The 14024-nt window shown below is 34.9% G+C and overlaps 1 protein-coding gene and 1 long non-coding RNA gene across 3 annotated transcripts; one reads left to right on the forward strand and one right to left on the reverse strand.

Moving 5' to 3' along the window:
* Positions 1 to 76: 76 nt before the first annotated feature.
* On the forward strand, positions 77 to 1576 carry LOC121223717 (uncharacterized). Of its 2 annotated transcripts, none has more exons than XR_005921054.1 (2): positions 77 to 741; positions 1119 to 1576. It is a non-coding gene; the product is annotated as an uncharacterized lncRNA (long non-coding RNA). The 2 variants fall into 2 exon arrangements; XR_005921053.1 differs by having other exon boundaries at positions 77 to 705.
* A 5782-nt stretch (positions 1577 to 7358) lies between these two features.
* Positions 7359 to 13637, reverse strand: LOC107912229 (CDPK-related kinase 3). Its single transcript, XM_016840313.2, has 11 exons — positions 12755 to 13637; positions 11474 to 11604; positions 11135 to 11176; positions 10748 to 10856; positions 10565 to 10643; positions 9898 to 10194; positions 9591 to 9700; positions 8802 to 8909; positions 8507 to 8569; positions 7962 to 8129; positions 7359 to 7857 (listed from the first exon to the last, which is right to left on the reverse strand). Exons 1-11 carry the CDS (start codon positions 13307 to 13309, stop codon positions 7720 to 7722), a joined length of 1800 nt encoding a protein of 599 aa, XP_016695802.1. The 5' UTR covers positions 13310 to 13637; the 3' UTR covers positions 7359 to 7719.
* Positions 13638 to 14024: the final 387 nt, after the last annotated feature.

The raw sequence follows: 14024 nt of genomic DNA on the forward strand, positions 1-14024 counted from the left end.
TCGTAATCATGTAGGGAATCCATACTTCATAAAGGAGATTTCAGACATGGTTTTCTGATAATAGGTAAAAGTTCAAAACACCCAAAGTATAAAGAGAGAAAAAAAAGTAGAATGTTAGAGAGTAATAAAAGAGAAAGATTAGAGTGCAATTGGTCGTGGTCATTTCTGTAACTAAGGAAATAGCTTGTAGGGTAGAGTGATCAGCTATGTTTTGCCTATTTTACTGTTGGTTTCCCACTCCTTTTTACTCATCATATACACCCCCTCACGGCTTCACCCGTATCATTCTCTTCATTATATCATTACCGCCCCACTCCATCACACTCCCATCCATCCATCCATCCCTCGTTCGCTCTCTCTCTTTCTATCTATCTCAGTCCCCCTTGAAAACAGGCAAGACTCTTGGGGGGTGGGGGGAAGTGATAAGACAATTGTATTATTAACCCCTGGAAGACAAGCAGATAGTTACAATCAACAATTCAAAGAGAAGTCTCTTTTGAAGATGGTTTTAATTGGGATGTCCTAAAGGAGCTACTCTTTTGAGGGGAACGTTGTCTGGCCCGAGGACACCGGTTCCATTTCCATTTGCCTCTACGGAAGCTGTTCGTCACTTGGTTGTTAAATGGTTTGAGCTTGTGCCGGTGTTGTCGGACCAGGCTTCATTCCTCCCAATTATTGCTCCCATATCGAGCCGTGCAGTAAAGGGTATATATCTTAGATCATCGATAGCAGCATGTAAAGGTTTGGTTATGATTATTCTGGGTGTTCTTTCTTTCCACCTTTAGGAGTTAATTGTTAATGTGCAAATTGTGGGGTAATGATGAAGGGTTTTCTTGACCGGTATTATTTTCTTCATCTAGAAAAAAAGGTTTCATCATTACTTTTTTTTTTTGTTGTTCATATTTCTGCAATTCTATGTGTTATTTTGTCAGTCTCAACTCCCAACACTCCTTTCAAGTTCATCATTTTGGCAGATATATCCCATGATGCCTTCCACTGTCTGATCTGTCTGTTTCAGCTGTTTTCAGATATGGCTTTGAGTTGTTGTATATAATGCATTCTCTCTTTTCTTTTTATATCTATTGCTTTCTAACTCATTTTTTTCCATTTCTTTCTAGGGTTTCATGGTGGAGAGCTTGGCGTCGGTAAAGGGCCAAAGTTAAACGGAAAAGGAGTTGCCCTTTCTTTAACAGTTTGAAATTACCATGATGCAATCAGCTTACTTTTTCCATTCCTATGTACATGGGCTCTTTATCTTCATTCATCTTACACTAAAAAGATCTGTATTATCTGTTACCTGCTTTGCATGGGGATGGATGGAAACGCATTAAATCTTGAATTTGGTATGATGCAGAGTAATAATGTCGATTATCTTAGTTATATTTGTTCTATTTTATTTTCCCTAATCTCTATAGATAGCTTGCTTGCTTTATTTGAATGAATAATAGATCTTTCATTGTAATTATTACAATTCTTGTAGAGTCAGCATAGGATAATGACAGATTTTGCAAGAAGTAAGAGCTATGCCAATGCAAGTGTTGACACAGACAGATATGAAATATCTGATTAAAGGCGAGCCCCCTAATGCCATGGTTTTGTCACTCATGACATCTAAAACCCTAAATTTGATCAACAAGATGTCACTATTGAATGTTCAAATTTAGTAAAATGACTCCCTTAATTGTTCCATCAAATGCTTTCTTTCTTCACTCTGTCCTGATATTTTAAAGACGCACAAATTTCCCCTTCATGGATTCAGATGCACGCTTAGTTATTTAGTTTTTGTTGAGCTTTAGTTAAGGAGCACAACCACTTGAAGGAGAGTTTTTTCCTGTTCGAATATTTTTAAATATTTATAGTGTTCCAATAACTATAAATAAATGTGTGTAATTAATCAAAAGTTATATTATTTGATTTTATGAAAAAAAATTATAATTATTTAAATAATATTATTTGAATAGTATAATATTCAATGAATATTAATTATGTTTATTTTAAAGACATTATTATTTAGAAAGATACCTATTGATGAACATGAAAATTCCTATAAATAGGAATGAGATTTCATTTGGAAACATACCAACAAATTCTAATATTCTTTCCTTCCTTCCTTCATTTTCTAATATTATTAGATTATTTTATAAAGTATTATTGCAGAAGTCTTTTATAAAAATTGAGTTTCTTGTCATACATTGCTCAGTGTGTAGTGGGCTATTCTCGTCAGTGCAAAACACAAATAGTCATTGGCTTCATTGTATCATCGAGGTTAATTTGCTTGGAACTCATTTGCACACCGAAAATAGGTGGGGGCGAATATAACCTTAAAGATAGTGACTTGATACACGCCTTGAAGCCTTGTCCTATTTCTTCTTTTTCTGTTCGAGTTTCATTCGTGTGTTCGAGATTTTCTTCACCGGAGATTTGTACTAACAATTTTAAGGTTATATCTCATGATGACTACCACAATACATGAAAGTGGAACACTAAGGGGGTTGGCTTCCAACTTTGTCAAACTTGATCGGTTTGGTGGTGGCAATTTTCGACGATGGCAGAAAAAGATGCACTTCTTATTATCAATTTTGAAGATTGCTCATGTTTTGGATACTCCAAGACCTGAAAAGAATGAAAACGAATCTGTTGCTGCTACCCGAGAAAGAAAAAAATGGGACGATGCTGACTACATGTGCATGGGTCACATATTGAATGGTTTATCTAATGGTTTATTCGAGTTCCGTTTGTGTTCGAAATTTTTTTCAGCGGAGATTTGTACTAATATTCTATATGATCGTGCTTCTTCCTCACTACACATTTTAGAATAGTAATTAAAACGAGGTTTAAAATATTTTCTATTGTTTACCTTTCCCATCAAACTTTTTGCATAATTTGCTATTAGCTTTATTCATGGATACTGAGAAGCATAACAAACGAAGGAACTGTTGATTAGAAAAAGTAGCAGGGAAGAAGGGGTTTCTTTTTCTTCTGTTTCTAGCTTGTTGGCCATACTTAACACGTATCCCGGTAGCTTGTCACACAGCACAAGCATTTATCATCTAAATCCTTGGCTCTCTTTGTCCTTCTCAGCATCCATACATTGTCGAAAGTATTGATCAATCATCACATTAAGTTAACAAGCGAAGTTGAAAGATTAGCGGAGTTACATTTAAAGGAGATGTTTATGACCTGTGAAGTATTTGAGATTGTATCATGTTTATTACCATTATAATATCTTTTTCTGGTTAGCAATAAGAAAAACCATATATACTTTGTATTACTTGTATGTGCATTGTAATGATTGGTCGGTTTTTGCTTATAAGCTTGACCAAGACTTCAAAATGGCTTGCTCATTACTTGCAATACAGCGGGTGCCATGTTGAAAATTGGCTTTTTCCCTCTAGTCTTGGTGTGTGATCGAAATGCATTACAGTATGGACTTTGGGTATTTGCTCATCCGTTTTCTGCAGTCTTAATGTGAGTAATCTGTTTACCACCTGATTTGGGGCTAGGTTTGAATGATAAAAATTAGCAGAGGTCAGATTTCTACAACTGCTGCCAACCATCTGCACACAAATCTTGCTTGATGATACATTTTTCGTCAATGTTGTGAATTATCAAATCACACAAATGCTTCATTTAGTCATCCACTTCCTAAAAGTCCAAGGGAGAAACAAAGATTCAGCATTGATTTCGCCGGAAAATACTAACATGCATATGAAGTGGAATTAATTTGGTTTACTAAAACTGCACGTCAATGATGTTAATGCAATTTATAATTAAGTGCCGTTTCCTTTCTTTCTAATACAGTATTGATCATGCGCGCAAGAAAATTTCTGAAAATACATGGAGAAAAAGGTAAGTTTAAACGTCGAAATTACAAATGTTAACTGCTTCTTATTGCTTGCAATTTTAAGTAATAAAAAATTGGAACCCTAAAAGCAAAATCTATTTATCAAATTCTTGGCATATAACTTAAGCAAGTAGTTTTTTATATATTTATTTTATCTGGGTTTGTATTTGATATACTAAAAATGTTTTTTTTTTAATTTCACAAACAAACTTAAAAAACAAAACTCTCATGTGCTTTATTTCTTTTAATCTTTTATTTGCCATTACTCTAACTTGTGTAAAACCTCATTAAATAATATACCAAATATTTTGTGTAGGACACAAATTTACAAATATATTCATGATTCAGATATTATACCATTAGATGATGTGGATATATTATATTTGGGAGATGAGAAGCAGCAATGGAGGGTGAACTCCTCCATATCACAACATTTTCTTTGGATGAAAAAGGAGAGGTGAGTGTAGTTATCATTATCAAAACTCCTCATCTTAAAACGTGGAGGACGGAAACACCGTCTTCAATCAGTCGGCAACGCTTATATGGTCTAAGGATGAAGCATTCAGTACCCAATCAATTTTAGATGACATCTTGATATTAATTAAGGAATCTTTCTTAAGTTGTAGGGATAATAATGAGCATAAAAATGTCTTAATAATGGTGTATTTTTGAAAGAAAAAATATCCGCCATTAACACCACACACAAACAAAGTCCAGTTTCCAACTTTTTTTCAGACTCTGTTTATAAAGGTTGATATGGAACCATTTATGTTAAGAAAATTGCAAGGTCAAAGCCATGCAGTATGAACTCATTGAACGTACGTGCAATAGAATTGAATAATTTTTAGGGTTCTGAGGAGCTGTATTATTTTTATAAATTTATTTCCGTAATTGAGATTGCTTATATTCATGAACTTGCAAGTAATTGTCCATTTTGATATTATTTTCGACATAAAAATTGGGTATGATGTATGCATCCATCCTCTTGTACTTGAAACAAAATTATAGATTGGCATAAAAACGAATATAAAGCATCAATTTGAAGATGACATTTCCTATTCAAAGTATTGATGATGAGGAGGAGGAGTTGATAAATTCATGGCATTACTGGTACTGGGCGGTGAGTAGCACTAAGAGTGCCCAACTTGTTAATTTTTGAGGACAAGGAGAAGGATAGGGACATGGTAACATAATGTACAAATCTGATCTCAAAGAGGTGCTCAATAAATATTTAAACAGTATATGGATGATTAATAGGCCAGTAATCTATCTATCCTCTTTGCTTTTGTTCTTAATACAGTGGATAAGATAATTAAAAGAATGGGGGTGCTTTTTAAAAATTAGGAAATTTGTTGGAATCCATTAGTTTCCTTGCTCGGTCTATACTGGGATCAGGAAAAGGGCAAAGGAGCAGTATCTTGTTTCGAATCACAAGCCCCCATTTCATCATCCATTTACAATTTGATAGTACTACTTTTATTTCACAAATTTATTAAAATGTAACACCGGTATAATTTTTCTATTATAATCTCTTTTTTTTTTACATGATTATCCACTAACAAAAAAAATTCTTAAGATTAAATTCCAAATATACAAAAAAGTATAAGCACTTAAAAGCATATTTTAACATTTCTATTTTAGGTATTGCTACTAATTTTTGTGTAGACATATTCAAGAGTTAAGTTACCCGTCAAAATCCGAAGACTTACTCGAAATTTATGAGGGTTTAGGTAAAAACATTAATCCAGAAAATAATATTGGATAAAAAAAATTAGAATCATTTAAAATATAATCCAGGCTTGAATTATAATATTCAAAGCCCAAATCAATTGGACCCAACCCATTTATTGAAAACAAGCTAACTTGGCCCAACCAACTGTTTAAAATATGAGTCGACCAAGTTTGGGCTCTAATATTTAAAGTTCAAGCCCATTTATTTTATATATTATGTGAATATTTAAAAAAAATGTTATTTGTCAATTGAATTTTAGTTCGGTTGACTTTTATATTGTTGATAATGTAAAAGAACGTGAGTTTGAACTCGCTCAAGCGCATTTTATCCACTTATTTAAAGATTGAGAAGGGTTATACCAAGCTATAGGCACCGTATAAAAAAACATGTTATTTATGTGTAGAAATTTAATAAAAATCTAGATAATAGTAGTAAAAATATATATTAACTAAATATTAAATAACAAAAATTATATTTAAAAATTAAAAAATAATATGGGTAGAGCATAAGCAACATTTAAGATTCTTTTTACTAGTCAAATTAGGTTGGGGAAACTATGTATGTTAATATGATATTGACTTTTATACCATATATGAGCTTCACTTGACCCATGAACATTACTAGGAAAATTATGTATGTTAATATGATATTGATTTTTATACTATATATGAGCTTCACCCGACCCATAAACATCTATATTTTGATGTACTATTTCAAATTTATTGATATTTTGAAATATTTTAATACATATTTATGGTCTAATTTTCAGTTGAAGGTTATATATCTCTAATATATATTTAAGGCATATTGCACTCTCAAAAAGAAAATGCAGCTTCGAACCTTAAAGACGATATTATTAGGAGGGATTATTACTTACCTCGAACATGAATCATAAAAAAAGATATGAAGAATTCGAAAAAGAATAGAAATTTTAGAGGTATTAATTAAAGGACTTAATTTGATGATTATTTTTTTATTTTAATGTAATTATAAAAATAAAAATGATTAAGAAAAAGGTATCAAAATTTGATTTAAAATATCAAAGTCTTGTATCAATGGGACACATACATGCAAGCCATACAAAGTTAATTCTTCAGCTGCGGCCCATCCAAGCCAAGAACCATGCCCTCCCTGCCTCTCTGGTGTCTTCTTCTTTCCCCAGAATGTGCCAACAGGTTAAGAAGTCAGAACATTCAAGTCACATCCTCATCTACTCTCGCCTCATGCACTCTGATTGCTTGCTGACTGTCTATTTACTAACCACAATTCCTAGTTACTACTATTCTTAATACAAAATCAACAAACATAACTTTCATTCGAAACTTCTTGGAACATTGTTTGAAAGTGCTTCAACAATAACGAGATAGGGATAATTGGCTACACAGTTTCATGATCGTATCACACAGACAAACAATATGCTTTAGCAACCACCACTTGCTGGTTCAATTGAACTCAGGAACTGATTTCATAATATTTGGTCAGTACTCAGTAGTAACATTTATTTTATCAACTGGCTTCAAAGTTTTGAGAAGAAACTGTTTTTATTACATTTTGCAGCCTAATTGCTAATCGAAAAGAAGAAAGAAAAAGAAAACCTTGGGACAAGGGAGAAGAGGAAGAAAGAAAGAAAGGAATACACTTAAGAACAGGGGGAGAGAGAAGAAAGAGTTATATTTAACGTCATCCATTTGTATGATGAAAAACCTTTAAAAGCCAATTTGAAAATCGGAGGCATAATTTAGAAAAGAATTTCCATAAATTCTTAGGCGTTTGGAATGGAACTTGCACAAATAACCTTAAAACCCGCACATCTCAGCCCTTCCCCGCTGAAAAGTCCAAGCAAATGTATAGGAACATAACCACCGCACATCTTACAACAGTCCATCTTCTAGTCTAAGTAATCTTAATTCAAAGCTCAAAATCTGGAAGCCCGACACCCACATTCATACATGCACGATAAGCAAAAAATGGGACATGAGCAAAATCAATCCTCTCACTGTAACTTTTCCTCCACAATCTCACTAACAATATTCACTTATGCACATTTTTTCCCCCTAAACCAAAAATAATTTTTGAAAAAAAAAATTATCACAAGTCATTCTAAATGCCATGAATTTTAAGATTATATATCAACGGCTATAGATTAATGATGTCTTGTATTTGAGCTGCGAAGCGCCACACCATGTAAAAATTTGGTATATCCAAGCAAGCTTAGCTTTCCATCCGAGACCCTGATCCAGTCTTTGAGGAATGAATACGCTGAAGGGCCAACATTCAACTCCTGCAATCAAATCAAAAGAAATCACAACTCCATAGTAGTAAAATAATAATAATAATTAGTTCAAGCTGAGCTAGTGAGATGCGTGGAAGCAACAAGCAACATACCCGTGCCAATTCTTCAATTGAGATTACTCTATTGCCCTCCTGTTCAAAATGTTCAAAAGCAGTGGAGGCAATCTGCTCCCAACCTTCAACTGCTTCCAATTGATGTGTGCTAATTGCAGCAGCACAAAACTCTTCAAAGTACATCTTCCTATATGCAAGTGTTCCCATCTGAGAAAACAGCAATATGATAAGGAACTGAAATTCAAATGACCAATAAAAGGCCAAAGCAGGGGAGACAGGGAGATTGTCTTGTGGTATTCCAAGAAAGCACAAACATCACAAGGCAGAATTAAGGTGATAGAAGAATCTAACCACCATGAATGCTGATTAAGATGCTTATATATTTTGGAAAGAAAAAGCATACGAAGTCACCAAACTCCTCACATCTTTTCATATTAATAAAGCAATTTTAAATGAAAACCATTTTCCTCATGACGTGAAGACTCTTTAGCCAAAATGTCTAACCAAAGGGACTAAACTGTGAGACAAAAACATGATACAAGTTGCAAGTTGCAACCAAGGAGAACTTCCAGTAAGAGCCTTACAGTATTAAGAATGTCAGGTACCCTTGATTCACCCATTGCTTCAGTAGCATTTCGAGCAAGTGCCTGAAAAATGATATGCGAATATCATATAGACTTTTTATAAGCTAAATGAAACAATAAACAAAAAAGGAAAACAGAGAGATCAAAGATAAGGGCTCTAGGAAAACTTAGATACCCTATAATTGTCTAATTAAGTCACATGTGAAGCCAAAGAAATAAACAGAGATTAGCTTCAAATCATTAACCATTTTAGTTTTAAAATTGATTTGATAGGATTACAGAGGCAGTCAATAACCATTTTAAAATTTTCAAGAGAGACACTCCCATCTCTACTCGGTTCCAACAGCCTGAATTGTGCTCTGAGATAAACCAGCTCATCTTCAGTCAATGCTTTTGAAAGAGCCTACAGTTGTAACAATTGCGAAAATACAAGTGAGAGAGTGACAGAAAGCAAAAGTAATGTTCATGCACCTTTACACACACAAACATACACATACATACTTCTACAAGCTCTAGCCAGTCAAAAACAATCATTATTTATATGGATATCATGATTAATTGCCACAACAAAAAAGATTCTCACAATTTCTTTCGCAGTAAAAAATTGCGGCAAAATTATGAAATATTTGCATGACATAAGGAAGAGTTTTAATTTTCACATACAAAAACCAAAAACCTAACTTCTGCTGAATTGTTACCAGTATAATATAGCACAAATCTTAATTAAGCTAATGCTTTTGCCTGAAAACACCAATTATAGCTTAGAACTTTCATAAGCATACCACTAGCGTATACAACAGGTTTAAAGTGGAAAAGGGTGTTTGGCAGTTTTTACTAAATTGGATAGCTGAAAGTCGAAATATTAATTCAACTGAGCTATTTTTTATAACAATCATAGCTTTCACTAAGACTTTTGCAATTTGTCAGAAAATATTTTGGCAACCCAGAGCAAGAAATGTTCTTAAAGAAGCCCTCAGAGAGAGAGAAACAGTAGTAAGGAGGAAAAGGAAAGCAAAGGTTCAAGAAGTTGCTGTGCACATTTCTGTCATAAATTCAGAGAGACCGAGAGAGAGAGAGATCATACCTTTAGAGCTGCACGTTTGAATGGTGTTGCATGCAGATATGACTTGACTAACTTATAGACCAATATATCAAGAGGAACCGGACGACTGTCATCCCGCAACCAAGGATGAGCTGAAATGTCATAAAAGCATATTATTCATCTGATTTGTGCTAATCCTACCATTAAAAGTGACTGGCTTCTCAGACATATGTAATTAATATGCTAATCCTACCACCAACAGTGACTAGCTTGTCAGACAAAGGTAAGTAATCATTTCAATGGGGTAAAGTCCACGTGTTCACCAGTTAAGTACAAAGTGCGAACTTACTTAGAGCTTGAACAGCAGTCATTCTTTTTCTGTAATCCTTGTTTAGGAGTCTCTTGACAAAATCTTTGGCCTCTGGAGTGACAGATGGCCAAGGCAAATCATCAAAATTGGGATCGGATCTTAGCACAGAACGAAAAATTCCAGATTCAGTACGTGCCCAGAAAGGCCGGCTTCCGCATAACAAGATGTAGGTGATTACTCCAATGCTCCATATATCTGCTTCCAGACTATAAGATCTATGCAGAACTTCAGGGGCAACATAATAAGCACTTCCAACAATGTCATTTAGTCTTCCATCTGTTACAACATTCATAACATCAAAAGTTAAAAAAAGAAAGCAGCATTAGCTTTGGTTTGATTCAGTCTAAAGATATATGGCCATCATATGAAGTGAGAAAAGTAAATTGATAGAAGTCCAACATAAATTTATCTGTTTCCTACTTAGTAATCCATTGGGGTTTAAAAGTACCTCACAGGGTCACATAATTTCGCTTCATTGGGGTTTAAAGGGTTTAAGGTTTTATACATATGAAAGCAACTTAATTTCTTCTCCAATTTACAGCAGAACAGAGGTGCAAGAATATTGCGGATTGCAGGTTTAAACTTAATTACCCTATAAAAATCTACAAAGAAACCAACCAAAAAATAAGGTATAATCAGCTATGACCTGGTCTTATAAAATCAGAAAGACCGAAATCAATTAGTTTCATGTCCGCATCTTCACCACCAGAAGTGAAAAGGAAGTTCTGTAGCTCAAGCAACAAAGAATAGAATTAGAGATGTGATAATTTGACAGAATATATACTTGTCAGTTTCACAGTCCATAAAAATCAAATGCAAAAGTGAAAACCTCTGGCTTTAAGTCACGGTGAACAACTCCCTGCAGATGACAAAATGAAACCACACTTAAAATTTGTACAACTATAGCTTTTGCGTCGTCTTCGGTGTACCTTCCTCCCCTGGAACAGAAAAATTCTTATTTCAGTTTCACAATGTATCACACTTATCACATTAGGGGCCTTCAATCTTCTGTATAATCATGACAAACCTAAGGCGAAAAAAGTAGGGAACAAAAAGGCAGGCATAAAGCTTGCTTAACAGCCATTAACATGAATCAAAAGGGAACAAATACAATACTATTTATCTAACCTTCTGCCTTCTGTAAAGATAATGATATTCAAACAGAATGGCAAATAAGACGGCCTAAAAACATGGACATTATAAGAAAACAAATTACCTAGCCAAAATTCTGTCTAATAGCTCTCCACCTTCACACAATCTGAAAAGACACAAAAGTCCACTACAGTCAGACCAAAACTTTAAAAATGCAATACAATTTTTTTATGGTACAGTTGGAATGTTCTCAAATCTCTACAGAGCAAATCAGGCCTGTTATTATCATGCAGAAAGGTTCAAAAAGTTATGAAAGTAAAGCTACTGAAAAGAAGGAAAGGAACCAACTAGAAGACCAAAAATCAATCATATGCAAGTAGAAAGGATAATGCATGGACATAGCTTTAATGAAGATAAACCATTTTACTACAATAAGTTTTAACAGAAACGAGAGAAGACGTACTCCATGACTATGTACACATTATTGGCATCCTCACATGCATCATAAAATTTGACCAGATGCTTATGTCCTGATAGTGCTTTTAATATTTTCACCTCCCTTCGAACATCTTCAATCGATATTGCTGTTGTCATCTGTCAAATAAATCTGGTTAAAATGCAGCCGTGGCAATCAACATTTCATACTTTTTATTTTCTCACTTGATTAAAAAAAGAGTATATATAACCCCATAGAGATACAGGACCTAGGATTTGATCCTTGTCCTGCAGAAGACCCCACCAAATAAAGGGAGGGGAGGAACACCAGGCTGAGCCTTTGGTCAATCAACACACTTGATCACCTTCTATTTTCTTCTTCTTCTTTTTTTTTTTTTTTTTTGGGGGGGGGGAGAACTTACCAGTGAATAGGAAACCAAAAAGAGAAAAAAGAACTATATTGGAAACTTAACTACAAGAATAATGCAGAAAAGAGAACCTCTATCTGCTTAAATTATGAGAAAGGAAGGAAAAACAGGAATGATCCTAAGATAGAAATTTAGAAAGAGTTGCTTTGACACAAAATAAGGTAGAACAAGGTTGTCATCCGCAGACTCACTCAACAACAATGCCATTCTGTAGGCAGAAAGATGGCCTGAGGATTTAGGGGATAAGATATCGATATTACACCAAAAATCTCTCATTGAAGAAAGTAGAAAATAAAATTTGCATTCCAACCAAATTCTATTGTGCTTGATTTGGCTACAGTTGCATTTCCATTTTAGACTTTAGGTACAAAATATCCCAAGTAGCACTGCATTATTGCTATACACCCTAAATGATCACCGAATAAAGACAAATGCACCTTTGTCTTCTTTCGGTCGGAAATCGCGATCGCCTTGCCTCCTAACAGACAAAAAAAATACGGCTAATCAAAGCAAGAGGTATCCTTTAAACTCACGTATGTCCTATATAGCTCATATAATTGAAAAAGATCAATGATCATGATCATTCTATAAATAGTACAGCTTATGTAATTTATTTTCTTCAACTAAGAACTACTCCGGCCGAGTTTACTTGAATCAAGAAAACAAACATCCATCAAATGTTCGCAATACATAACAATACCATCTTGAGTTCTTAACTAATGGCCATTCTCTTAAGACTATCTTATAAATCCAATACAACACCTCCAAATGCATTAAGAAAACAATCGAAATATCTAAAGAACTTAATAAATTAGCCAAAATTACTCATTATAAACAATATAAAAAAGGAGGGAAAATGAGCAAAAGAGAGAGCAGTGTACCTTAGCTTTTGAGATGATCTTAACAGCGACAGGTTGATCCTTGAGCTCACCCTTTTTACCTCTAGCAGAGCAAGTATGACCAAAATGTCCCCTCCCAACTTCCTTTCCAAGCTCATACTTAGCTCCAAAATTCTTGCCATAACCAAAGTTCTTATCCAAAGCTTGCTCCGGCTCAGTTCCACGATCCTCGGGGATCGGCCCTTCCTTTGGCTTACCGCCAAGACGCTTCACTAGTGACGCCTTTATGTGTTTCGCCGGAGAAGGCGGCGGAAACGGCCGGCGGAAGAATCTCCTCGGCGTCGAGCCCCTTGAAGCTCTCGCCGGAGAAGGCGATACACCAGGAGGAAGCGGACTGGCAGACACCCCGTGCGGGTATGGGCTGGGCCATGGACTCTGGCTCGAAGACCTAGCTGGAGTATTCTTCACTGAGGGAACATTACCGGCGCCATTAGCCGATTGTGCGGTGGTTTCGTCCCGATCCGCTGAAACCACCATAGTCGTCGTTGTCCCTTCATGAACTCCCGATTGATTAACTTTGCCGTAACACTGCCCCATCCTAAATTACCCCCGATCACAACGAAGTCAAAAGTCCAAACATCGGACGGTTCCAGCAATCTTCCTCCCTCCCCTACCTGATCTGATAACAGAAAGAGAAGTGCGGCGAGAAAACGATAAAAGAAAAGAATGAAATAGAAATTCGAGTCAGGGAAAAAAAGTGAGACAAAGACACAAAGAAAGAGAAGGGCCGAGGAGGAAAATTATAAAGAAATTTTATTATTTAATGTTACAGTGAAGATTGATAAAAAGGAAAATTTTCATCATTCATTTTGAGACGTTAGATTTGAAGAATCTTGTTTATTTTTTATTAAGGAAAGTTGAAATCACGATTTTTTTTTCTTTTTTAAAAAATTAAAATAGGGGGAATTTCTTTTTACTTTTTTTCTCTTTTATTTGTATAATTTCCTTTTTATTTTGTCTTTTTCTACTCCTCTTGCCGTTATGTTACTATTATCTATAATCAAAAAACAAACAACGAGGGTTTGGATTCTATGCTTGTTCTAATATAAGAGAAAGGGTATTCTCGGACTGTCGAACGCCATAAATTGCCAGGTGGCTTGTTGTGGTTAGTCAAGGGAGGGTACGCGTCGTGGTTAATTGTGGAAACTGATCCAAAGGAATCAGAGCTGACGCAACACAGGCAGAGACCTGGTCGAAGGTTCGAAATACGCGACATTTCATTTCAGTGATAGTCAGATGACAACTTCTTTTT

This window comes from Gossypium hirsutum, chromosome D11, assembly GCF_007990345.1.
Source record: "Gossypium hirsutum isolate 1008001.06 chromosome D11, Gossypium_hirsutum_v2.1, whole genome shotgun sequence".
NCBI classification, from domain to species: Eukaryota; Viridiplantae; Streptophyta; class Magnoliopsida; order Malvales; family Malvaceae; genus Gossypium; species Gossypium hirsutum.